Source organism: Bombina bombina, chromosome 6 (assembly GCF_027579735.1).
Source record: "Bombina bombina isolate aBomBom1 chromosome 6, aBomBom1.pri, whole genome shotgun sequence".
NCBI classification, from domain to species: domain Eukaryota; kingdom Metazoa; phylum Chordata; class Amphibia; order Anura; family Bombinatoridae; genus Bombina; species Bombina bombina.
Window position 1 is genome coordinate 1,123,926,303 of NC_069504.1, and position 27,784 is coordinate 1,123,954,086.

The window sequence follows — 27,784 nt, forward strand, 5'->3', positions numbered from 1 at the left end:
CCTGTAAATTAAAGGTGAGCAGATGGTGGTCTGAGATGGGAAATGGGTGACAGGCAACATCAGAGAGAGAGCAGATATAGGAGAATACCAGATCAATAGAGTGTCCATCGCAGTGGGTAGGGAATAGGGTGGATTGTGAGAGGCCGAAGGAGTTAGTGAGTGAGAGAAGTTTAGAGGCAGCAGGGGCAGATGGGTTGTCAATGGGGATGTTGAAGTTCCCTAGGATTAGAGCAGGTGTATTTGTAGAGAGAAAGTAAGGAAGCCAGGCAGCAAAGTTGTCAAGGAATTGGGAGGTTGGTCCAGGGGGGTGATAGATAATTGCCACTCTGAGAGAGAGAGGGGAGAACAGGCAAATGCAGTGGACTTCAAAGGAAGAAAAGGAGAGAGATGGAACAGGGGATAGGTACTGATAGGAGCAGGAGGGAGAGAGTAAGATGCCAACACCCGCCACCTTGTCTCTCACCTGGCCTAGGTGTATAGCTAAAGTGAAGACCACCATGAGTGAGAGCAGCAATGGAAGCAGTGTCAGAGGAAGATAGCCAGGTTTCAGTAATTGCTAAAAAGGTTGAAAGCGTTGGAAACAAACAGGTCGTGCACAGTTGTAAGTTTGTTACAGACAGAGCAAGCATTCCAGAGGGCACAAGAAAAGAGAGGGGATAAGCGCTGCGGGTTAATAGAGATGAGATTGTTGGTATTGGGTGACCTAGGGTTTTTGCAGTGTGAGAGCGAGATTGTAAAAAAGTGTGGTGATTGCTGCAGGGCCAGGGTTAGGAAAGACATCACCAGCAGCAAGCAGTAGTAGCAGTGAGAGAGACAGAAGGTGAGAGTGAGATTTGTAGGAGCGGATATGATAGACACAGGAGAGTTAGAGGGGGAAGTGTTTCTAAGGAAACAGAGTAGTTCATGAGAGGACAGCATAGGGGATGAGAGAAGGGAGGGTGAGATATAGTTAGTGTGGGGGTTGTTATAGGACATTCAGTGATTTTTAGGAGACGGGCAGACAGTGAGAGCAGAAAAGACAGAGCATTTTGTAGAAGAATAGTTGTTACGTTTACCTGTTAGTGGCACTCGCAGTTTCCACCTCCAGTTTTCTAACTCCAGTGAGTACTGTGAGCTACTTGTAACAGAGAGTTACAGCTCAATGAGCCTTAGGCCTGCTCTATATGTAACAGTGAAAAGAAATGAACTGATTCTGAGCAGCTGTTACAGGCAGTTTTAGCTAGCCAGGAGTTACACTCTTGCAAATTAGAGGGGGGGGGGGGGGCAGGATGTATTAAAGTTAGACAGTATCTGATAAAATGATTAAAATGATTACAGGTAGACAAAGTGGAGACAGGAAATGGTTACCAGGGAGTCTAGCACAAATTAAAGGGGCGATAAAAAGCAGTCAGGGAGGCAGAAGCAGGAAGACATACCAGGGAATTCTAGCACAAATTAAAAGGGCATTTAAAAGCAGTCAGGGAGGGAGAAGCAGGAAGACATACCTGTAGAGAGATGAGATGAAGTAGGATTAGAAGCATGTGGATATTGATCAGTGAGTAACTCCGCTATTTGTAACAGAGAGCTACTTAGAATCAGAGAGCCACGGCTCAATGAGCCTTAGGCCTGCTAAATCTAAAGGAGGGTTCCTCCGCTGAAGGAGGTTTAAAAACTGAAGTCTCTGACTCAGAAAGTTCACCCTCTGAAACTACAGAGTTAACTCATCCTCGGATAGCTGGGACATAATAGCTAAATCTGACAAATATTTAGATGACTCTAGGTCAGGAGAACTATGTTTAACCTTTCTCTTGCGTTTGCTAGAGTGAGGTAAGGCACTCAGGGCCGCAGACACCCGCCGATTGTAACTGCGCGGTAAAGTCTGCAGGAAAAAAGCCCCCTCCAGATGGAGGATTAGTTGAACTGCAGGGAACTGCATGTGGAGTGGGTAGTGTAAAAAGGGTAGTAATTTCTCGGGACACAGATTCCTGAGAAGTAGACGGCTCAGAAGGGCTAATAGCGCTATAAGTAATAGCAGGCTTGTCTCCCCCCTTCTTAGACTTTAGAACAGTGTTTAGGCAAATGGAACAAACCACAGCTTCCTCACAATATAAACAGGAATTATTCATCAGTACAGAAGGACCAGAACCTTCTAATGTAATATCACAGTGCTCAATAGCTAAGATATATCCATGGAAGGACAGACAAAAAACGGCACCTTTATAATCCCAATGGCTGAGGCACTCAACACCTCCTAAACCCAGATAGCTAACAGTGAAAAGGCTCTCTTAGTAGTGATGTTCGCAGCAGGATCGTAGGAAATTGAAAAGACCACACCCGGTCACGTGGTGCGTAGGACAGGACTTCCCTTGCTATGAAAAAGGTGCTACGCTATTATGAGCTGCGCAACACTCAAAAACGAAAGTGAAACCTGTTTGTTCAAGCCAAAGCACACAGTCTATGAGCCCAAAAAACTCTCACAATAAAGCAGTTATAAAAAACCCCTTGCCGTTCAAATAATCTCCCTGAAGGAGATATTAACCCTTGATCCTATTGAGGCATAAAGGAGCCACACTGTGACCCTGTATAGCAAAAAAGTGTATATATAAAACGGTCTTACCCTCCAGGATCCATGCTGTGGAACAGACACAGCCTCTCAAGTGTGACAATCTTGCAGCGACGCCTCTGACATGGACTCGAGTGTGTAACAGCAAGAGTGAAACTCGTCAACACTGATTGCTCAGGAGCTGTTAGCGACAGTCTGGATGGGTTTCTCAGAAAAAACTTTCCCTGCATCTCCAGACTCTAACTTTCATCAATACTCTCACTGAGAGGTTGATTACTTAAAACTCCAGTCCTTTCTCGAAGGGAACATACCCATTACAGGACTAGCCAAATTTTCTGCCACCCTACTATAGTGACGAAAGGCAAAGATTGACCTAACTGGGGATACAGGAAGTGGGAGGGGTATTTAAGCATTTGGCTGGGGTGTCTTGCCTCCTCCTAGTGGCCAGGTGTTGTATTTCCCAACAGTAACATAGAAACATAGAAAACATAGATATTGACGGCAGATAAGAGCCATAGGCCCAGCAAGTCTGCCCCACCTTACCTAACAGTATAAACTTATCTAGTTCGTAGGATAGCCCTATGCTTGTCCCATGCATTTTTAAAGTCCCCCACAGTGTTTGTTGCTACTACCTCTTGAGGAAGTTTATTCCATAAATCAATCACTCTTTCTGTAAAGAAGTGCTTCCTCAAATTACTCCTGAATCTACTACCCTTTAGCTTGAGCTCATGACCCCTTGTTCTTGAATTTTCCATTTTATGTAAAATACCCACAGCCTCAGTTTTACTAAACCCTTTAATGTACTTGAAAGTTGCTATCATATCACCTCTTTCCCTTCTCTCCTCTAAGCTATACATATTTAGGTCATTGAGCCTATCCTGGTAAGTTTTATTTTTTAGACCATGTACCATTTTGGTAGCCCTCCTTTGCACAGATTCAAGTTTGTTAATATCCTTCTGAAGATATGGCCCTCCAGAACTGCACACAATACTCAAGATGAGGCCTAACTAATGATCTATAAAGTGGCATAAGAACCTTACTATTTCTGCTGCAAATACCTCTACCAATACATCCAAGCATTCTGCTAGCCTTACTCGCTGCCTTACTACATTGTTTACTAAGTTTTAAATCATCTGAAATAATAATTCCCAAGTCCTGCTCCTCGTCTGTAACAGTCAGTAAAGTGTCATTGAGTCTGTAATTAACATTTGGATTTTTCTTCCCTAAATGCATTATTTTACACTTTGCTGTGTTAAACTTTAGATCCCAGTCGTTTGTCCAATCCTCCAATTGTTGTATATCACTTCTCATTTTGTCTACCCCCCTGGAAATCCACTCTGTTGCAAATTTTTGTATCTCTTCTGCAAAGAGACATACTTTCCCCTGTAGCCCTTTGTGATATCGCAGATAAATATGTTTAAACAAACAGGCCCCAGGAACTGACCCCTGAGGAACACCACTAGTAACAGCCCCTCTGCTGAATGAACTCCATTTACTAAGACACTTTTGTTTTCTGTCCTTAAGCCAGCATTCCACACCAGTTCACAATTTTTGAATCTAGACCAGGAGATATAGTTTGTGAATAAGTTTATTGTGTGGGACGGTGTCAAATGCTTTGCTGAAATTCTAGATATGCTTACATCAACTGCTCCTCCCTTGTCTAATACTTTTGTTACATAATCAAAGAAGTCAATTAGATTAGTCTGACATGATCTCCCTGAAGTAAAACCATGCTGATTTTGGTCCTCTAAATTGTTTGTCTTTATGTAAGTCATAATTCTTTCCTTTAAGAGGCTTTCCATTAATTTCCCTACTACTGAAGTTAAACTAACTGGCCTGTAGTTGCCAGATTCTTCTCTACTGCCCTTTTTATGAAGAGGTATTACATATGCTATTCTCCAATCATCTGGGACAGCTCCTGTTAATAGTGACTGATTAAAACAGATCAGTTAATGGGACAGTTAGCACTGAACGAAGTTCTTTTAAAACCATTGGATGAATATTATCAGGACCCACTGCCTTTGTAACATTTATTTTTGATAATGCTAACAAAACCTCATCCTCTGTAAAAAGATTACTGTTAGCTTGTTTCTATTTTGCATAGCATCCCTTAATGTAGACATTGTATCTTCACAATCTTTAGTGAAAAACAGAACAGAAGTAATCATTGAGACAGTCTGCAATCTGCTTATCTCCTTCTATTATTCTACCATCAACTGATTTCAATTTTACTATTCCTACCTTATTTTTTCTTCTTTCACTGATATATCTAAAGAATGTTTTGTCCCCATGTTTTACTGACTGTGCTATCTTCTCTTCTGCATCAGCTTTAACCTTCCTAATTAACTGCTTAGTCTTTTTTTGTTGGAGTCTCCATATTTTCATATCATCATCTGCTTGTGTGTGTCTGTAATTTTTATAAGCTATCTTTTTTGTCTTTACAGCATGTGCTACTTCTTTGGAAAACCAAATTGGTTTCCGCTTTCTTTTACTTTTACAGACATGTCTAATACAGTGTGCGGTTGCATCTAAAATGGCACCTTTCACAAATTCCCACTGTTCTTGAACCCCTGTAATAAGATTTTTCCCCTTTAAATAGTTTTTTAGGTATTCTCCCATTAATGAAAAATCTGCCGTCCTAAAGTCTAAAAGTAAGGAATGAAGTTGGAAGGAAAAAAATACCATGAGAACAAAGCGAGTTTGCTACTTGAACATTTTTTTAGAATGATATGCTCTGTCTGGATCACAAAAGAACAATTTGGGGTTTCATATCCCTTTTATGTCCCTTTAAATTACAGGAAAGAGGGCAAATAATATAATGAAAGTATATTGCTAAGCTGGTTTACTGTTTTACTAAACATTTATTTATAGCATTCTAAAAGTGTGTACTGTCCCTTTAAACAGTGGGTGTCACCTTTTAGGACTGTAAGACATATTAGTTTTGTCTGAATGGAGCAAACTATCTCTCAGGTGCAACTACAGAAACAGATGTAACAGCCTCAGTCTCTTTTTCCTGTCAATATATTATCTGTCAGAGAAACAAATCAATAAAGATGGCACTGTCACAATGTAGTTTAATTAAAAGGACCAGTCTGTGTCACTTCCAGACTGCTCTGGCAGCTCCCTCTGCAGCATAAGACATAAACCCCATGCGATCCCCTAACAAGGGCACAGTGAAACGCCGTCATCGCTGATGCTTACGGGTACAGAAATTAATTTATTTTCAGTGCTTTAAGCAGTGTTTATCTCCTCTGACAAAAAAAACTACGCATTTCATATTATAGAAATTGAAGGTTTTGAATTCTGCAAATGAAACTACTTAGCATGCAGTTACTCCGGTGTCTTTCTAGCAGAATTTATTTGACTTTTCATATTCACAATGAACTCCCAAGCACTTGATACAAGGACATTAATGACTGGTTAGATAATGCATTGCCCCCGAGGCAACGACATGGAGAAAGCTCATTAACCTGGCTGCTGCATGAGTGACATCTCATATCTTATGGCAGAAAAGATACAGTAACTGGGCACAATGGGAACTTTGTCATTTCTATAGACTTCAGGCTAGGGAGAAAAAAATCTGCCAAAATGGCTGAAATTACGCTTGTACCATTAAAATGACTTATTGCTCACAAAGACATCTCAATATTAATAAAATGAATATTTTAACATGGGGCAGACAATGCCGACAAGCCGTCATGTAAGACAATAAAAGACAAATGCTTCAGTATTTTGCACAAAATTAAATGAATCTGTCTTCTGTTAATTTTGTCCGGTCTAATGACAGAAAAGAAACAAACTAATAACTTTTGATTTACACCAAATCGTTTATCTTATCTGTTGTACAGAAGACTCAGTGGGAGCTAAATTAGTTATGGGTATTAGCATTTAAGTTAAAGGGACGGTCAACTCAACATTATTATAAAATGTTTAATGGGATGCACTCCTGAGAGAGGAGAGTATCCTATAGCCTACCAACCATGACCCTGCAACATGTGATTGCTTAAATCACTGCAAGATCTCATTTATAACTGTCCCTAACTGACCAGAGCAGAGAGTGTAGATACAACTTGAAAGGCTATTCAAGGGTATTCAATAAAATGCAAAACAATGTCAATTATTCTAACAAAATGACAGTTTCAAACTATGTTAAGTAGACAGTAAACACAGTAATATTTTCATATAAAATGTTTAGTTATGCAGAGTAAAAAAAATGCTTTCAGTATTTATTTTCCCACACTTTTAATGTACTTTGAAAATTGTGGGCTTTTCTAATTTTCCAAACTGAAAAAGGACCCCACAGACTTATCAAGGCTAACCCGGCTACATAGCTTTTCCCTAATTCGCATTAACAGATGAAACCTGTAAAACAATGCACTATATACTAACACGACTGTGCTTAGCTTTGTCTGCTGCAGACTCAATGTCAGTGGTGAGTGGAGTTTAGCTATATATACAATATTTTGTAATATGATATATATTTTAACACATACATCATTCCAGCATTTATCTAATGTCTCTTTAAGGTGCAAGTGTTTCTCACCTCCATCTTGAAATTTGCTCAGCCTCTCTAGGTAGGAAGACATGGGACTCTGTACAATGTCTAGTATGGCCAGTAACGTCCTCGTCAGTCTGAGCAGTTCACTAAAACTGTAGAATCCAAAATAAATGAGATTCCGTGCCAGATGTACAACCTGCGGCAAATAAAAGTGTGAGAAAAAGTCAAATTAGCAGAGAAAGGAATTAAAGATATAGGGCAGATTACGAGTGTAGCGCAAATTAACGCTCCAGCTTGAATGTTAATTGCACTAGAAGTAAGATTTTTGCGCTCGTCGGTTTGCGCTTGCATTATGAGTTGAAAGTAAACTTTTTGCTCTCTGTGCTAACCTGATGAGTGCAAAAATCGCGTGCGCATTCACATATTCACCAATAAAAGTCAATGGAGAAAATTTTTTTTTTTTGAGCGTATATAACTTTTGTGCAATATTTTATTTTAATCATTTTTATTAGATGGTGTTAGTATGAGTGTAACTGTACTTTGTAATGTATTTTTTATGTTTTTTGCAACTTTTTAGTTTTGCAAAACAGTTAACCAGAGCTCTGAAGTCGCTGTAGTCATGCTCTGTGTAAATCGTGATTGCGCTAAAGCGATCGCATTTACTTTCAACTCGTAATATGAGCGTTAAGCACGACGAGTGCAAACCCTCAGGATATACCCCTTATTCGCTCCACTCATCTGGCCCATAAAGTTGTAAAGTGGCCTGTGTAGGAACATGTCATTTATCAAGTAATCACAAGTATAAACTTATCTAGTTCATAGGATAGCCTTATGCTTATCCCAGGCATTAGTTAGTACATAGGATAGTATTATGCTTATCCCAGGCTTTAGTTAGTATGTAGGATAGCCTTATGTTTATCCCAGGCATTAGTTAGTACATAGGATAGTATTATGCTTATCACAGGCATTAGTTACTATGTAGGATAGCCTTATGCTTATCCCAGGCATTAGTAGCATGTAGGATAGCCTTGTGTTTATCCAGGCATTAGTTAGTATGTAGGGTAGCCTTATGCTTATCCCAGGCATTAGTTAGTATGTAGGGTAGCCTTATGCTTATCCCAGGCATTAGTTAGTATGTGGGATAGCCTTCTGTTTATCCCAGGCATTAGTTAGTATGTAGGATAGCCTTATGCTTATTCAGGCAGTAGTTAGTATGTAAGATAGCCTTATGCTTATCCCAGGCATTAGTTAGTATGTAGGATAGCCTTATGCTTATTCAGGCAGTAGTTAGTATGTAAGATAGCCTTATGCTTATCCCAGGCATTAGTTAGTATGTAGGATAGCCTTATGCTTATCCCAGGCATTAGTTAGTATGTAGGCTAGCCTTATGTTTATCCCAGGCATTAGTATGTAGGATAGCCTTATGCTTATCCCAGGCATTAGTTAGTATGTAGGATAGCCTTATGCTTATCCCAGGCATTAGTTAGTATGTAGGATAGCCTTATGCTTATCCCAGGCATTAGTTAGTATGTAGGATAGCCTTTTGCTTACCCCAGGCATTAGTTAGTATGTAGGATAGCCTTATGCTTATTCCAGGCATTAGTTAGTATGTAGGGTAGCTTTATGCTTATCCCAGGCATTAGTTAGTATGTAGTATAGTCTTATGCTTATCCCAGCATTATTATTTTTAATGATTTCTATTTTCTGGCATTTCCTGCAGATTTAGTTAGCTGTACGGGTCATCATGTATCTGTCTATTAAATATATACACATATGTAAATATCTGTGCTGCCCACTACAATTGTGCTAAATATAAGTTTAATGAATCTAGACCCCCTTATTCATATTAATGCACAAGTGCAAGATAATAGAATTATTCCAAATCATCAGTTTTGCACTTATCAACATCCTTTGTGCGTGGAATTTGATGTGTCCAACTGTCCATTTCAGTGCCGAAATAAAGTGTAAAACTCGTGGTCGTGGAAAACTTAAAATAGATCGGAGGCTGGAAAAGTACAGATAAAAGGGATCGGAAGAATTGGAATTGACCGCCTTATTTTTAACCATATTCGTTTATGAGCAAGTTTTCTCTGTGAAAAAATCACAAAAAGACAAAGGCGCCTCCTGGTGTAATACAGTTGGTGAAAGAGATTTGTTAGGTTATCAAAAAGGTACTCACAAGTGGAGCAGCACCCAATTGTGCTAAATCAAACAGACTGGGAACTCACCGTGTCCCAGTCACTGACACTGCAAGGAAACTGGTTTCTCCAACGTCTTGCCGGACTGACAGAGCTCAGACTCTCACAAAGAGGTTTACATAAAACCAAATTTTATTAATAAAATAAAAATCTCATTGTCTCATGACACTAGATATTTAAAAGAACAAGCAACGCGTTTCTCAGACTGCTGTCTGTTTCATCAGGCTTCATCAGGCAAACTGTATTACACCAGGAGGCGCCTTTGTCTTTTTGTGATTTTTTCACAGAGAAAACTTGCTCTTAGATCCTGATTTCCCTGACAAAGCAGCTGACTCCAGTCATCATCTGTGTTCCTGATCATTGATCATCCTGGTATTTGATCACATTCATCATTTGGGACTATTCCCACCCCGATTGGGACATTTACCATCTATATAACATTGCAGAAGAAGACTTTCAGGAATTTCTTATTACTGTATTTGCTATTATTTGTGTTGTATCCTATGTTTCTCATAGTCCCATATTTATAAGAATTGTTTATTTGTTTACATTATTCCGTATAGTATATTTTATTATAGTTATTATATGTAATATCTTGTTCTCTTCTCTCTTAGCCTATTTACATAATAATCATATAAGGTCCTGTGCGCCCCCTAGTAGTAACACACCCTTAGTGTTACTGATTGTTTCATATTCGTTTATGGAATCTAACCCTCTAAATGCATAATCTAAGTCATGCACCAATGTGCTTCTACTCCAAATAAGGGTAAAGCTAGTTAGCCAATCAGGAGTAGACATTTGTAATAATGGTTCAATTATTTGGATAAGCACAGGTGTGTGAAAGTAGCTAATCTGTTAGCAAATGAATTGCTTTAATGAAATAGACTCTTTGGATGTCTATTTAAAGAGACTGTCAGCTTTGGCAGTTACACCGCTGTCTGAAGCTGGCTGTGAATAGCAAGGGAAGGGTTAAAGCTGAACATGTCACATAACATCAATAATATCAAATTGCAAAATAATCACTCAAACACGACAAATACCTCAAATGTGAGTTTATTTTTTTCCTTGTCGCCAAATGGAAAAGGCTGGTTCACCACTTCCTTCAGGTACTCCTCAACAAACTCCATTGTGAGAGCAAACTTCCTCTTCATCTCATCCCTGGAGGAGTCCGTAAATGAATCGTAGCTACAAAAGTGACAAGAAAACAAAATACAAGGTTGGGACCCGATATCTGGGGGTTTAGCACATTGAGATATTAATATAAAATACATAATTATGCACAGGAAAACAAGTCTGCAGTCTATAGTCATCATTCGTTTTGCCCCTTTTGCTGTAATTTAGTTATGAAATTATGGATTTTTTTCAGTCCTTAAAATCGAAGAAGTGGATGTCAGACATTAGCTATGCCACATATCTGTAGCTCATCTGTAGTTTGTAATATAATCATTTCTGCTGAAGCCAAAGAAAGCCCAGTAATCTTCATCCTCAAGTACAGGTCGTCTCCTCTAAAAAATAAAACTTGTGGGAGGAGTTTGACCATTGAAAAACAATTGTAGCAAGCAAGGTGTTCATGTGTTCTAATAGCATTCAGAGTCTGACATCTTAATATGGAAGACTGCAGAAAATGTTTTTACAAGGTGTTTACTGTCCCTTTAAAGTGCCATGAAACACGTTGAGATCTGTGCATATCCTAAAAGGGCTAATAAAGTAAAAATAGTTTGCATATTTATTTTTTATTTTTTAATTACTGGCAAGTATTTTAAAATAATTTTCAAAAATAAGCAAAATTACTTAGCTATGCTGTCTGGAGTAGTCTGCTCCACCCCCTTATCATTGTTTAGCATCAGAAACACAGGCATTGTATTTCAACTGAGTTCACAGCAGCTTATTTGCTTCTAGACATGCTCCAGCAGATAATGAGTGTTAAAGTCTTCATTCTACCAAATCAAGGGTGGATATAGATACAACCATAGAAAAAAATGTGTGGGGGGAGTTAAGAGCTTTACAATTCGTAAACTTAAAAGAAAGGGTTAATCGAGGCACTGCAGTATAAACATGCAGGAAAAGTACATATTATATTTTGTCTCTGTCCCAACTTGTTTTATGTCCCTTTAACAACCAATATATCCGCAAACCATTACAAAAACAATACACGCACAAACCCACAAGCAATCAATAGCGAAACATTCCAGCTTCTATAAACTGAAAATATTTAGTATGTCCACAAACTAGAAAACGTAATGCATCGTTGTACCGGCATGCTGAGAACAATCGGCGCATCTGCACAGTGCAACAACCAGCGTATCCACAAACCTGGCACATTCAATCCCTTTACAAAATAGAAACAATCACATTGGAAGTCTATTCCATACATTCAACAACAAAAAAAATGCTCCCTGACATTTCTCCTGAATCTGCTGCCCTCTAATTTAAAATTGTGACCTCCGGTTTTGCTATTTCTTTTTTTTTGGAAAATGCTTTCAGCTTCCACTTTATTAAGTCCCTTATATATTTGAAGTTTTCTTTTTTCTTTTTTTTTCTTTTTTTTAAATATCTCTTTATTAGTCACCAACAATGTTCAATACACATAGTTCCATCTTAATGTCACACATGACCAAAAAACTAAAACTTAGATGCAGTCTTAACCAATCCCTGGGATAATTAGTATTTTATATATATATATATATATACAGGGAGTGCAGAATTATTAGGCAAGTTGTATTTTTGAGGATTAATTTTATTATTGAACAACAACCATGTTCTCAATGAACCCAAAAAACTCATTAATATCAAAGCTGAATATTTTTGGAAGTAGTTTTTAGTTTGTTTTTAGTTTTAGCTATTTTAGGGGGATATCTGTGTGTGCAGGTGACTATTACTGTGCATAATTATTAGGCAACTTAACAAAAAACAAATATATACCCATTTCAATTATTTATTTTTACCAGTGAAACCAATATAACATCTCAACATTCACAAATATACATTTCTGACATTCAAAAACAAAACAAAAACAAATCAGTGACCAATATAGCCACCTTTCTTTGCAAGGACACTCAAAAGCCTGCCATCCATGGATTCTGTCAGTGTTTTGATCTGTTCACCATCAACATTGCGTGCAGCAGCAACCACAGCCTCCCAGATACTGTTCAGAGAGGTGTACTGTTTTCCCTCCTTGTAAATCTCACATTTGATGATGGACCACAGGTTCTCAATGGGGTTCAGATCAGGTGAACAAGGAGGCCATGTCATTAGATTTTCTTATTTTATACCCTTTCTTGCCAGCCACGCTGTGGAGTACTTGGACGCGTGTGATGGAGCATTGTCCTGCATGAAAATCATGTTTTTCTTGAAGGATGCAGACTTCTTCCTGTACCACTGCTTGAAGAAGGTGTCTTCCAGAAACTGGCAGTAGGACTGGGAGTTGAGATTGACTCCATCCTCAACCCGAAAAGGCCCCACAAGCTCATCTTTGATGATACCAGCCCAAACCAGTACTCCACCTCCACCTTGCTGGCGTCTGAGTCGGACTGGAGCTCTCTGCCCTTTACCAATCCAGCCACGGGCCCATCCATCTGGCCCATCAAGACTCACTCTCATTTCATCAGTCCATAAAACCTTAGAAAAATCAGTCTTGAGATATTTCTTGGCCCAGTCTTGACGTTTCAGCTTGTGTGTCTTGTTCAGTGGTGGTCGTCTTTCAGCCTTTCTTACCTTGGCCATGTCTCTGAGTATTGCACACCTTGTGCTTTTGGGCACTCCAGTGATGTTGCAGCTCTGAAATATGGCCAAACTGGTGGCAAGTGGCATCTTGGCAGCTGCACGCTTGACTTTTCTCAGTTCATGGGCAGTTATTTTGCGCCTTGGTTTTTCCACACGCTTCTTGCGACCCTGTTGACTATTTTGAATGAAACGCTTGATTGTTCGATGATCACGCTTCAGAAGCTTTGCAATTTTAAGAGTGCTGCAACCCTCTGCAAGATATCTCACTATTTTTGACTTTTCTGAGCCTGTCAAGTCCTTCTTTTGACCCATTTTGCCAAAGGAAAGGAAGTTGCCTAATAATTATGCACACCTGATATAGGGTGTTGATGTCATTAGACCACACCCCTTCTCATTACAGAGATGCACATCACCTAATATGCTTAATTGGTAGTAGGCTTTCGAGCCTATACAGCTTGGAGTAAGACAACATGCATAAAGAGGATGATGTGGTCAAAATACTCATTTGCCTAATAATTCTGCACTCCCTGTATATATAGAATATTTGAAGTTTTCTATCATGTCACCTCTTTCCTTTCTATCCTCTAAACTATACATATTTAGGTCACAGAGTCTTTCTCTGTATGTTTTATATTTTAGACCATGTATCATTTAGTAGCCTCATTTGGACAATTTCTAGTTTATTTATATCTTTCTGAAGATCTGGGCCTCTATTTATCAAAGTCTGGCGGACCTGATCCGACAGTGCGGATCAGGTCTGCCAGACATCGCTGAATGTGGAGAGCAATACGCTCTCCGTATTCAGCATTGCACCAGCAGCTCACAAGAGCTACTGGTGCAACGCCGCTCCCTGCAGAATCACGGCCAATAGGCCGCCAGCAGGGGGGGTGTCAATCAACCCGATTGTACTCGATCGGGTTGAATTGTGGCGATTCCTGTCCGCCTGCTCAGAGCAGGCAGACAGGTTATGGAGCAGCGGTCTTTAGACCGCTGCTTCATAACTGGTGTTTTCTGGCGAGCCTGCAGGCTCGCCAGAAACACAGGGCCTCAAGCTCTATCCGGAGCTTGATAGATAGGCCCCTGGTCTCCAGAACTGTACACAGTATTCCAGATGAGACCTAACTAATGATCTGTAAAGTGGCATAAGAACCTTGCTATTTCTGCTACCAATACCTCCAGTACAGTTCCTCTTTAGTAACAGTCAGTAATTTACCATTGAGACTTAAATTGGCCTTTGGGTTTGTGGATCCAATATGCATAATTTTTCACTTGGTACATGTTAGATCCCATTTATTTGCCCAGTCCTCCAGTTTTTTGTTCCAGTGTTTTAATATAATTGCTCATTTGATCAAACCCCCCCCCCCCCCTGGAACATCAACTCTGTTTCCAAATTTTGTATCATCAGCAAACAAGCAAACCTTACCCTGAAGCCCACTTCCAATATCACTTATAAAAATGTTAAACAAAACAGGCCAAAAAAATGACCCTTGGGGAACACCACTAGTAACTGACCCCTCATTTGAATATAGTCCATTAATTAAAAACCCTCTGCCTTCTATCCTTAAGCCAGCATTCTACCCACATAACCTTAGCATCTACTCCAAGGCAATACATTTGTAAATATGTTTGCTGTGTGGGACAATGTCAAATGCTTTGCTAAAGTCTAAATACGCTACATCCACAGCTCCTCCTTGGTCTATTAATTTAGTTACATGGTCAAAGAAATCAATTAGATTGGTCTGACATGATCTTCCAGCAGTGAAACCATGCTGGTCCTTTGTCTTCCAAGTTGTTTGTCTGAAGGTAAAACACGTCTTTCCTTTAAAAGAGTTTCCGTTAATTTCCCTGCAATTGAGGTCAAACTGATTGGCCTATCATTAGCAGAATCTACCCTACTATCCATTTTTATGAAGAGGGACTACATTGGCAATTTTCCAGGCTTTTGGAACAATTCCTGTTAACAGTAACTGATTAAATAAATCAGCTAATGGAGTAGCTATTACGTATGGGAGTTCTCTTAGAACCCTTGGATGAATATTATCTGGACCCCCAGACTTATTTACCTTTATTTTTTATCCTACATTTCTAAGGAAAGATGGCAGTTTTGCGCACACATGGAAAACAATCTTATTGTTGAGATCTTTTATGGAAAACGTATTAGACAAGCAGTTTGCATCAATTAATAAAGTACATAAGGTACCTTGCAGCTTAAAAACAAGTCAGTGGAGGCGTGTCCAGCAACCATCATGGCCGGCAGCAAAATTATTATCGGAGCAAGCAGCACTTGAAAAACCACAGTTTTCCTGTTAACCTCAGGCATATAAAGACAATTTTACTAAGAAAAATCCCTCACCCGTTCCTGAGTCGATTAATATCTACCTACTAAGAAATACTCTCGCTATACCAGACGCAACGTCAAGCTTTCTGGCGCCACTTAAGCCCGCAGGCCTACAAGAATTCCTCCCCCCGTGCTGGGGGTTATCAGAACAACACCTATTAACACAATCTAAATTGAGGTTCTCGGGTTACTTAAGCAGAAATAGAGGTGGAACATTATACAATGATAGCGGTTCTACTAGCCAAACTTGAACATAAAATGCTCACATGCTTTAACCAACTCTCGATTTTGTCGGGTCTACACAGCACAGAGGAAGATGAGGAATTGCCTCACAATGCGGAGCGTCAGACAGCCGAAGGTAATTAACCTTCCCACTGAACTCTATACCCCACAAAATCCAATACAGGAGCTCAATGAAGTAAGCTCTAGGAAGCCGAACGGCAAACAAATAGGAAGAGAGATACCAGCACAACTCCAGATTCTATTACCCCCTCTACAACTTTGAATAAAACAGCTCCGAACAAGACCTTAACTAAAACCTGAGTATATAAGGCCAATCTCCCAGGTAACGATTAGGATATATGCAATGCTCAGGATACAAGCATACCAAACCTATTGCTATGGAGGAGGGTGAGTCATAATGGTTATCCCTTGGATCATCTCAAATTATGGCAGCCTACAATCCACACACTACCAGACTTTTTAAGCTTCATTCCTGAGGCACCAGGTCAACGTAGACTAGGTATAGGATGAACGCCCCATATACAACGGGGAAATGCAGAGTCTTTATTGCCTACCCCTGTGTCAGGGTTTTTTCCCTCCTTTGTTTGCCATTTGCTGCTGGCAGCCATTTTACTCAACTCTCTTGCTGACTCTGGTGCATACTGTGTGATGCTGCTCATTTCCTGCACTTCCTTTTATGGCCAGACTGGTGTTCATCATCAGTGGGATCCAGCTTTCCTTCTCTTCGGCATCACCCTCAATCCAATGGGGCTGTGGAATGGTCTAATCAAGCTCTGGAACAGTTCCTCCGTTGCTATGTCTCAGATCACAACAATTGGTCTGAACTGTTACCTTGGGCAGAGTTTGCTCGTAATAGTGCTATTAATGCTTCCTCCAAGTTATCCCCGTTCATGGCGAATTATGGGTTTCAACCATCCTTGTTGCCCGATTCATTCATGTCTCAGGGTATTCCGGCTTTGGAGGAGCATCTCCGGCAACTCCGTTCCACGTGGGTGCAGATTCAGGATTGCCTTCATCGTTCTATGCAGCACCAAAAGTTCCAGGCCGATCGTAGGCGTCTGCCCGCGCCTTCCTACCAGGTTGGTGAGAGAGTTTGGCTGTCCTCCTGCAACTTGCACCTTCGTGTGCCTTCCAATAAATTGGCTCCCTCTTGAAACCATTAGTTTGTAATCGGTTTACCACTGTGTTGCCTCGTCCCCGTCCAATCTTTGTTGACAACCATGAGGATGTTTATCACTGTGTTGACAACCATGAGGATGTTTACCACTGTGTTGACAACCATGAAGATTTTTACCACTGTGTTGCCTCATCTCCGTCCAATCTTTGTTGACAACCATGAGGATGTTCATGCTCCCGCCCTCCTCCGTGCCTTCCATGCCCGTTTCCCAAATAAGCCTTTTGTCCTCCCGCGGGGGAGGGGTTGGTGAGGGAAGGGTACTGTGAGGGTTTTTTCCCTCCTTTGTTTGCCATGTGCTGCTGGCAGCCATTTTACTCAACTATCTTGCTGACTCTGGTGCATACTGTGTGATGCTGCTCATTTCCTGCACTTCCTTTTATGGCCAGACTGGTGTTCATCATCAGTGTGAGACAAAATGCAGTCTCAGAATTGTGATGTCATCACTTATTATTTAAAGGGCCTCTGTTCAGTATGCTTTGCCCTTGCATTGTCTCAGAGCTGTTTGTGAGGAGCTCCTGTGTATTACCTGGCGGTCTGACATCCCTCCTGGTTCCTGATCCCTAGCTTGTTCCCGACTCTGCTGTTCTCCTTTTTCCTGATTCTGGCTCGTCTGACTTCTCGCTTTGGCTCCTGACTCGGCTCGTCTGACTATTTGCTTTGGCTCCTGACTCAGCTCGTCTGACTACCAGCTCCGGTTTTGATTCCTGGCTTGTTATTTGTTTGTGGACTTTTTATTATTTTTTGCTATTAATAAAGGTGTGATTATTTTTGCACTTCTCGTCTCAGTCTGTTTCCTGGCACCCTGACGTAATGGCAAGGGCCATGAATTCTGATGGTGCTAATAATCCATCTTTACCTGCCATAATTTCCAGGATGGATGAACAGGATCACCGCTTGGATCAATTTGCACTAGCCCTGCAAACCCTGCTGACTCGCACTGCACATTTGCACCAAAGTGTCCCGCTAGTTATGGCTGCTCCTGTTTCCGCTGCTGCACCTAGTCCTACCAGGAGCATGTCCGGTTCTGCACCTCTACCTCAGCGATATGGAGGCGATCCTAATCAGTACAGAGGGTTTTTGAACCAGGTGGGCATTTACTTTGAGATGTTACCTCAGGAGTTTCCCTCTGACAGAGCTAAGGTGGGATTTCTCATCTCGTTACTCTCTGACACAGCTCTTGCCTGGGCTAATCCCTTGTGGGAGACTAATAAACCTGTGATTTCAAATTACCCTGAATTTGTGGCCTCCTTTCGAAGGGTATTTGATGTTCCGGCTCGCTCCTCCTCTGCTGCTAAACGACTCATGTCCATTCAGCAAGGTACAAGATCTGTTGCTCAGTATGCCATTGAGTTCCATACGCTTGCCGCAGAGGTAGGTTGGAACAATGAAACCCTTGTTGCCGCCTTCTTTCATGGGCTCTCTGATGCGATTAAAGACGAAGTTGCTGCCAGAGATTTACAAGAGGATCTTGAGGCATTGGAGTCTTTTTTGATCCTAGTTGACATCAGACTCAGAGAGATGCCCTCTTTCAAGGAGCGCTTGCGGAAGCCTCCTGTTCCATTGTGTCCTACGTGTTCGTTCCCACCCATGCCTCCCTCTCCTCCCATGTCTCCTGGTCCCGAGTCACCAGGTACTGCTGAGCCGATGCAGTTGGGATTCACGCGTCTCCCCGCGGCGGAGAGGGCCTTTAGGAGGAGGAAGGGGCTCTGCCTCTATTGTGGGTTACAGGGCCACCTTTTGAAGTCTTGTCCTACACGGCCGGGAAACGCTCACACCTAAGGTCCTGTCGGGGGTAGATCTTGGGAGGTTTATCCTCGTCCCCGGAACCGCTAAAGGAGAAACCTTTGGTCACGGTTGTCCTTTCCTGGGTGGACTCCTCCATAGTCACTTAGGCTCTTGTTGACTCCGGTGCTGCGGGCTATTTCATTGACAGTGCTTTTGTATCAAACCACTCCATTCCTGTTTTGCCTCGGTCCGTTCCGCTTGCTACCCACACTCATTACTCAAGAAACTGCTCCTTTATCCATGGCTGTTGGGGCTCTCCATTTTGAAACCCTCCAGTTCCAGGTGATAAAGTCTCTGCATTTTCTGGTTGTTCTGGGTTATCCCTGGCTCCAAAAGCACAATCCCAGTCTCGACTGGCGCAGGTCCGAAATTTTGTCATGGTCTCCGCAATGTATTTCCACTTGTCTTCGGAAACCAGCTAAAGTCTTGTGCACTTCTTCGGTATCTCAAATGCCAAAGGAGTACCGAGAGTTCCTAGACGTTTTTGACAAGGTGCGTGCCAGTACGTTGCCTCCTCACCGGTCTTACGATTGTGCCATAGACCTGCAACCCGGAGCCATTCCTCCTCGGGCCGGGTTTACTCTCTGTCTGTTGCGGAGAATTGTGCTATGGAGGAGTATGTTGCCGATGCTCTGTCGCGGGGCATCATTCGCAAATCCTGCTCTCCTGCAGGGGCTGGCTTCTTCTTTGTGAAGAAAAAGGGCGGCGAGTTAAGGTCATGCATCGATTATAGGGGTCCAAATCGTCTTACCATTAAGAATGCTTACCCTATTCCGCTCATTACGGAACTCTTTGACCGCCTCAAGGGAGCTACGGTCTTTACTATACTTGATTTGAGAGGAGCGTACAATCTCGTTAGGATCAAGGAGGGCCACGAATGGAAAACAGCATTTAACACCAGGAGCGGGCATTATGAGTATCTTGTAATGCCCTTTGGCCTATGTAATGCTCCTGCAGTTTTTCAGGAATTTATTAATGATGTCCTACGAGATATGTTGCAACAGTGTGTTGTGGTGTACTTAGACGACATCCTCATACACTCAACCACACTTGAGGCTCATCGTTCTGATGTTTCACGGGTTCTTCAGACACTACGTGAGAACGGCTTGTTTTGTAAACTCGAGAAATGTGAGTTCCATCAGACTCAAGTAACCTTCCTAGGTTATGTTATCTCCGTTGCAGGGTTCTCCATGGATCCTGACAAGTTATCTGCAGTTTTGCAGTGGCCTCGCCCAGTTGGTCTTCGGTCTATTCAACGTTTTTATGGGTTTCGCCAATTACTATAGAAAGTTTATTAAAAACTTTTCTTCCTTGGTCAAACCTATCACAGACATGACCCATAAAGAGAATGATCCACTCCATTGGTCACCTACTGCCATTAAGGCCTTTGATAGTCTTAAAACTGCCTTTGCTGCTGCTCCAGTTCTGGCTCATCCTAACCCTGTCCTGCCTTTTGTTCTTGAGGTTGATGCGTCTGAAACTGGAGTAGGTGCCCTCTTGTCTCAACGTCCTACGCCTGACGGTTCCTTGCATCCGTGTGGTTTCTTTTCTAAGAAATTGTCTCCAGCGGAGTGCAATTATGAAATTGGAGACAGGGAATTACTGGCCACAATTTTGGCACTCAAAGAATGGAGGCATCTTCTCGAGGGTACTAGCGTGCCAGTGCTCATTCTTACTGACCACAAGAATTTAACTTATCTATCTGAAGCAAAACGTTTGTCGCCCCGACAGGCCAGATGGGCGCTATTTTTGTCTTGGTTTAATTATGTGGTCTCCTACCTGCCTGGTAGTAAGAATGTTAGGGCTGATGCCCTCTCTCAACAATTTTCGCCTCTGTCCAAGGAGGAGTCTGTACCTACTCCAGTTATACCTCCTGACCATATTTTGGATAATATACATACTAATTTGACTTCTCCCTTGGGGGAGGAGATCCTGGCTGCACAAACCAATGCACCTCCTGAGAAACCTAGTGGTAAGTGTTTTGTTCCTGAGAATCTTCGAACTAAACTTTTGCACACTTACCACTATCCTAAAGCCGCAGGTCACCCAGGCAGGAACCAAATGATTTGGTCTGTCACTCGACAATTCTGGTGGCCAGGTATTCGTTCTGATGTTGCTGCGTATGTTGCCTCCTGCTCAGTTTGTTCACAGAATAAGACTCCTCGATGTCTTCCTGTGAGTCTTCTTCAACCTATTAGTAATGGTGAGTCTCCTTGGACACATCTTTCCATGGACTTCCTTGTCGAGCTCCCTGTTTCCAATGGCAATACTGTTATCCTTATGGTGGTTGACCGTTTTTCTAAAATGTCACATTGCATTCCCTTGAAGAAGTTGCCTACCGCTCAGGAGCTTCCTTCAATTTTTGCCCTGGAGGTCTTCCGTTTACATGGGTTACCCAAGGAGATAGTGTCGGATCGGGGTAGCCAGTTTGTCTCCAGATTTTGGCGTTCCTTTTGTGCTCAAATGGGGATCCAGTTTTCCTTCTCTTCAGCATCACCCTCAATCCAATGGGGCTGTGGAACGGTCTAATCAAGCTCTGGAACAGTTCCTCCGTTGCTATGTCTCAGATCACAACAATTGGTCTGAACTATTACCTTGGGCAGAGTTTGCTCGTAATAGTGCTATTAATGCTTCCTCCAAGTTATCCCCGTTCATGGCGAATTATGGGTTTCAACCATCCTTGTTGCCCGATTCATTCATGTCTCAGGGTATTCCGGCTTTGGAGGAGCATCTCCGGCAACTCCGTTCCACGTGGGTGCAGATTCAGGATTGCCTTCATCGTTCTATGCAGCACCAAAAGTTCCAGGCCGATTGTAGGCGTCTGCCCGCGCCTTCCTACCAGGTTGGTGAGAGAGTTTGGCTGTCCTCTCGCAACTTGAACCTTCGTGTGCCTTCCAATAAATTGGCTCCCTCTTGAAACCATTAGTTTGTAATCGGTTTACCACTGTGTTGCCTCGTCCCCGTCCAATCTTTGTTGACAAACATGAGGATGTTTACCACTGTGTTGACAACCATGAGGATGTTTACCACTGTGTTGACAACCATGAAGATGTTTACCACTGTGTTGCCTCGTCTCCGTCCAATCTTTGTTGACAACCATGAGGATGTTCATGCTCCCGCCCTCCTCCGTGCCTTCCATGCCGTTTCCCAAATAAGCCTTTTGTCCTCCCGCGGGGGAGGGGTCGGTGAGGGAAGGGTACTGTGAGGGTTTTTTTCCCTCCTTTGTTTGCCATGTGCTGCTGGCAGCCATTTTACTCAACTCTCTTGCTAACTCTGGTGCATACTGTGTGATGCTGCTCATTTCCTGCACTTCCTTTTATGGCTAGACTGGTGTTCATCATCAGTGTGAGACAGGATGCAGTCTCAGAATTGTGATGTCATCACTTATTATTTAAAGGGCCTCTGTTCAGTATGCTTTGCCCTTGCGTTGTCTCAGACCTGTTTGTGAGAGCTCCTGTGTATTACCTGGCTGTCTGACGTCCCTCCTGGTTCCTGATCCCTGGCTTGTTCCTGACTCTGCTGTTCTTCTTGTTCCTGATTCCGGCTCGTCTGACTTCTCGCTTTGGCTCCTGACTCGGCTCGTCTGACTTCTCGCTTTGGCTCTTGACTCGGCTCGTCTGACTATTTGCTTTGGCTTCTGACTCGGCTCGTCTGACTACCAGCTCCGGTTTCGATTCCTGGCTTGTTATTTGTTTTGTGGACGTTTTATTATTTTTTGCTATTAATAAAGGTGTGATTATTTTTGCACTTCTCATCTCAGTCTGATTCCTGGCACCCTGATACCCTGCCTTGTCTCCCTCTGGACCAAGCTACTAAGCTGGAAGTTGAAAACTGTTCCTGTGTTGTCATCCATGGTTGTATGTACTTTCTTATTGCCATCACTGACTTAGAGATTGCCCAACATCTATATTTGGAGGATTCAGAGTCGTTGTTTTCTCTTTTTTTACGTTACACAGTTAAAAGATTTTATAAGTTGAACACTATGGTCTGATCGTTAATTTTAGCATAGAGGCGTTCTCCCAAGCATGTATATATTTCATCCTCCCTCATCTGACACACAAGACTCAATGTATTCCCTGCTGTACGGATGGTCATTTAAATTGTACTCTGTAATATGTGACTTAACATGTCCTTCTATACACTGTTTGAGTATTGAGGCCACTATTCCTCCCTATCTGAAAATATAAAATGTACCAATGCGTACCTTGTCTATAAGAGCTCTAACACAGATAGTATTATGCCCTCCTCACTCACCCCCCCCCCCACCCCATTATCTCTCTATCAACATCTTACATTTCGCAAGGAATTGGTTGTCTCCGTCTAGAATTAAATCTGACCATACTTTTCCACATTGTACCTTATGTACTCATATCTACATTATGTCAATTTAGACTGACTAGATAATTGAATTGACAACTGGTCCAGCTCCTACCAGTCATCAGACTCAGGCAGCTTTTACACTTCTGACAATCACATAGAGAACATCAGAGCCATTTACATAAATGTTTAGTCACAACTATAGATTATTTCATCATCACATCATCCCTGCAGCAAAAAGAGTCATAAGTTTTCACAACTTAATATATTACACTTATCTTACAATAGACCAACTCACCATGATTTTATATAGCCTCCCCTAGCTACCTATATCTTCTGAGAACCTCAACCTATCGCTCTAGCCCGCTGTCTTTGAGCATTATTATAAACTTAATATCACTGGAATCTTCTCAAAATCTATACTTTGTATTATATTCCAAGGACTTAGATTGGAAAATGTACCATATACTTTATTTGTAATATTATTCACTGATTTTGATATACTATTATGGAGGTCCAATTACCATTTGCTATATATACTGTACTCATATTCTAAGGTCCAAGAGTGGCCATGTCAAAATCTAATCTCCCTCACTAATGACTCACTAGCCTAGACAGGTCCAAGAGTGACCCTCTGAGAAATGAGGGATACATTCCCTAAGTTAAAAAAATGAGGCCTCATTGGTATATGTATAGACATCGCTTATGACACGTATAACAGTTATGACTTATCTATTTAGTCACCTTTTTATGTACAAACAGTTAAGACTGAAAGTATATTACGCAATAGTCTCAACTATATATCTGTAGTGCATATCAGAGAAATGTAAATGACGAGTACACCTACAACTCATGCGATCTATTGTTATTTTGTTCTATTATTGTTATTGGACATGCCTTCATTGTTGTGTTTGCTTATTACCTCAATAAAAAATTAAACCCCACACACTGACAATTTGCAGAATGAGGAGGGATTTGCTCGATTAAGTAAAATAATATGAAGTAACTACTAACATTTTATTATACAGTGGGGAAAAAAAGTATTTAGTCAGCCACCAATTGTGCAAGTTCTCCCACTTAAGAAGATGAGAGAGGCCTGTAATTTTCATCATAGGTATACCTCAACTATGAGAGACAAAATGTGGAAACAAATCCAGACAATCACATTGTCTGATTTGGAAAGAATTTATTTGCAAATTATGGTGGAAAATAAGTATTTGGTCAATATCAAAAGTTCATCTCAATACTTTGTTATATATCCTTTGTTGGCAATGACAGAGGTCAAACGTTTTCTATAAGTCTTCACAAGGTTTTCACACACTGTTGCTGGTATGTTGGCCCATTCCTGCATGCAAATCTCCTCTAGAGCAGTGATGTTTTGGGGCTGTCGCTGGGCAACATGGACTTTCAACTCCCTCCAAAGGTTTTCTATGGGGTTGAGATCTGGAGACTGGCTAGGCCACTCCAGGACCTTGAAATGCTTCTTACGAAGCCACTCCTTCATTGCCCAGGCAGTGTGTTTGGGATCATTGTCATGCTGAAAGACCCAGCCACATTTCATCTTCAATGCCCTTGCTGATGGAAGGAGGTTTGCACTCAAAATCTCATGATACATGGCCCCATTCATTCTTTCATGTACACGGATCAGTCGTCCTGTTCCCTTTGCAGAGAAACAGCCCCAAAGCATGATGTTGTCACCCCCATGCATCACAGTAGGTATGGTGTTCTCTCTCCTCTAAACACGACAAGTTGTGTTTCTACCAAACAGTTCTACTTTGGTTTCATTTGACCATATGACATTCTCCCAATCCACTTCTGGATCATCCAAATGCCCTCTAGCATACTTCAGACGGGCCCAGACATGTACTGGCTTAAGCAGGGGGACACGTCTGGCACTGCAGGATCTGAGTCCCTGGCGGCGTAGTGTGTTACTGATGGTAGCCTTTGTTACGTTGGTCCCAACTCTCTGCAGGTCATTCACTAGGTCCCCTGTGTGGTTCTGGGATGTTTTCTCACCGTTCTTGTGATCATTTTTACCCCACGGGGTGAGATCTTACGTGGAGCCCCAGATCGAGGGAGATTATCAGTGGTCTTGTATGTCTTCCATTTTCTAATTATTGCTCCCACAGTTGATTTCTTTACACCAAGCTGCTTGCCTATTGCAGATTCAGTCTTCCCAGCCTGGTGCAGGTCTACAATTTTGTTTCTGGTGTCCTTCGACAGCTCTTTGGTCTTCACCATAGTGGAGTTTGGAGTGTGACTGTTTGAGGTTGTGGACAGGTTTCTTTTATACTGATAACAAGTTCAAACAGGTGCCATTAATACAGGTAAGGAGTGGAGGACAGAGGAGCCTCTTAAAGAAGAAGATACAGGTCTGTGAGAGCCAGAAATCTTGCTTGTTTGTAGGTGACCAAATACTTATTTTCCACCATAATTTGCAAATAAATTCTTTCCAAATCAGACAATGTGATTGTCTGGATTTGTTTCCAAATTTTGTCTCTCATAGTTGAGGTATACCTATGATGAAATTTACAGGCCTCTCTCATCTTCTTAAGTGGGAGAACTTGCACAATTGGTGGCTGACTAAATACTTTTTTTCCCCACTGTATTTTCAGATAATTCTGTTGTTCTAAGACACTGTATCACGGTCAACCGTACAAATTCACTTTATAACTTGCCCCTAGCTTTGGTTACTTTATTACAATAGGAGGTTGGAATACTCCACATTAACATTATAATTTGTGTCATCCCATGAACATGGACGAAAGTCATCTATACTCACTCATGGATGCTTATCCGCGTGGGAATCTCTGTCCACAATCTGGCATATTTTACAGGAACTACAGATTCTTGAGGGTCCCTGTCTACATGAATATGAAGCATGAGACGGCAAAAGGAAGCCCGGAGGTCATAGGGGAGAGACTCGTCAGACATACAACGTAGTATTAGGTCAACAGACAGCTGTGTAGAAATCTGGTTGATGGCAAGATATTGACGATCCAAACACATCCTGGCAAAGAGGTTTAGCTGATACCTGTATGGACACATAATCTGTAAGATCTGGGTGACAATAAGGTTATGTATCGAACAACAATAGGATATGTTGATTTAATTACAGCTTATAAATATTATATAATACATTACAAAACTAGCAATAAACTGAGAAATAGGTGGTATTATAAGCAACAGTCAGAAAATATTAAAGGGACAGTCTAGTCAAAATTAAACTTTCATGATTGAGATAGGGCATGCAATTTTAAACAACTTTCCAATTTACTTTTATCATCAAATTTGCTTTGCTCCCTTGATGGTATTTTTGAAAAGCTTAACCTAGCTAGGCTCAAACTGATTTCTAAACCGTTGAAAACCGCCTCTTAGCTCAGAGCATTTTGAAAGTTTTTTACAGTTAGACAGTGTTAGTTCATGTGTGTCATATAGATAACATTGTGCTCAATCCCATGGAGTTATTTAGGAGTCTGCACTGATTGGCTAAACTGCATGTCTGTCAAAAGCACTGAGATAAGGGGGCAGTCTGCAGAGGCTTAGATACAAGGTAATCACAGAGGTAAAACATAGATTAATATATCTGTGTTGGTTATGCAAAACTGGGGAATGGGTAATAAAGGAATTATCTTTCTTTTTAAACAATAACAATTCTGGTGTAGACTGTCCCTTTAACTGTCACTTTATTTTTGCTTATTTGCTTTTATTTAAATGTGGTTTATTCTGTTATATACAAGGAGGTGTTACATAAAGAATAAGTATTGTTTACAAATTATTTTGATTTCTAACATTACTATATGCCATAATCAGATAATATGTAGCCTGATTTGGGTAGTGTTGCTGCTATTCAGTTGGCACATGAAAGGATAATGATAAATGTGCATTGATGGATACTGTGACATATAACAGAAGGGGCTGCAGGTGGAAGATGCAAGATTTGTGGAGAATGTGGATTTTATGACTGAGGAAGAGAGCGTCGGTAATTAGAACTCAGGGAACCTGACACAGGAATCTGATTGACAGTGAAGTTATATTGATGACATTTTAACCTGTGTGGTTGACTTATATTGTTAAAAGCTCGGGTTTGATATACTGATTGTAAGCTTATGGGAAACATATTAGCCCGTTAACTACTTTAGGGGTTCCAAACAATTTTTTTATTTAAATTTTATTTAACTGTTTTGATTGTTTATTCCTCAGGGGTCTCTCATCTGACATATCCTTCTTTCTCTTGATACACAAGGTATAAATAGGGATGGGCCGATGGTGAATTTTGATGTTTGAACTGTGGAAAGATTGTTCCATTTGACTTTAGAATGTTTCTATAGAACGAATTTCAATTTAATAACATAGAAATAATAATATGCAGTTACACATACTTACACTGAAGTCTTTGTGAAGCTGCATTCCAATAATATCCTTATATGTAAATGTTATATTCCATATTTGAAACTTAAGGGACATGAAACCCAAAATTGTTAATTCAGGATTCAGATAGAAGATGTAATTTTAAACAATTTTTTAATTTACTTCTATTATCTAATTTGCTTCATTATCCTGGTATCCTTTGTGAAGATGCAGCAATAAACTACCGGGAGCTAGCTGAACACATTGGGTGAGCCAATAATATGAGTCATATACTTGCAGCCACCAACCAGCTGTTTATGAGCCTATCTAGGTATCCTTTTCAACAAAAGATAAGAGAACAAAACAATTTAGCTAATAGAAATAAATTGGAAAGTTGTTTAAAATCATTTGCTCTATCTGTATCATACATGACAAAATTGGATTTCATGTCCAGTGTATCACTTTTTCATGTTTGCAAATTAAACAAACATTTGTTAACAAGGGCATAAAACATCTTCTGTTTTTGTCCCTAGAAAGTCCATGAAGCTACTTCTGTAACCTAGGTGGTTTTTAAAATGCTGCAAATTGCCGAAACTCGCTGTATGATTTGCAG

General features: G+C 41.1%; 1 protein-coding gene across 1 annotated transcript in view; it reads right to left on the reverse strand.

The window, feature by feature from the left end:
* LOC128664916 (inositol 1,4,5-trisphosphate receptor type 2) overlaps positions 1–27,784 on the reverse strand; it is a 693,905-nt gene that overhangs the window by 12,565 nt on the left and 653,556 nt on the right. Inside the window, exons 19-21 of the mRNA XM_053719708.1 lie at positions 25,604–25,855; positions 10,279–10,423; positions 7,086–7,236 (exon numbers count right to left, since the gene is read on the reverse strand). Coding sequence (XP_053575683.1) covers positions 7,086–7,236; positions 10,279–10,423; positions 25,604–25,855 — 548 coding nt within the window. The remainder of the gene's footprint in view (positions 1–7,085; positions 7,237–10,278; positions 10,424–25,603; positions 25,856–27,784) is intronic.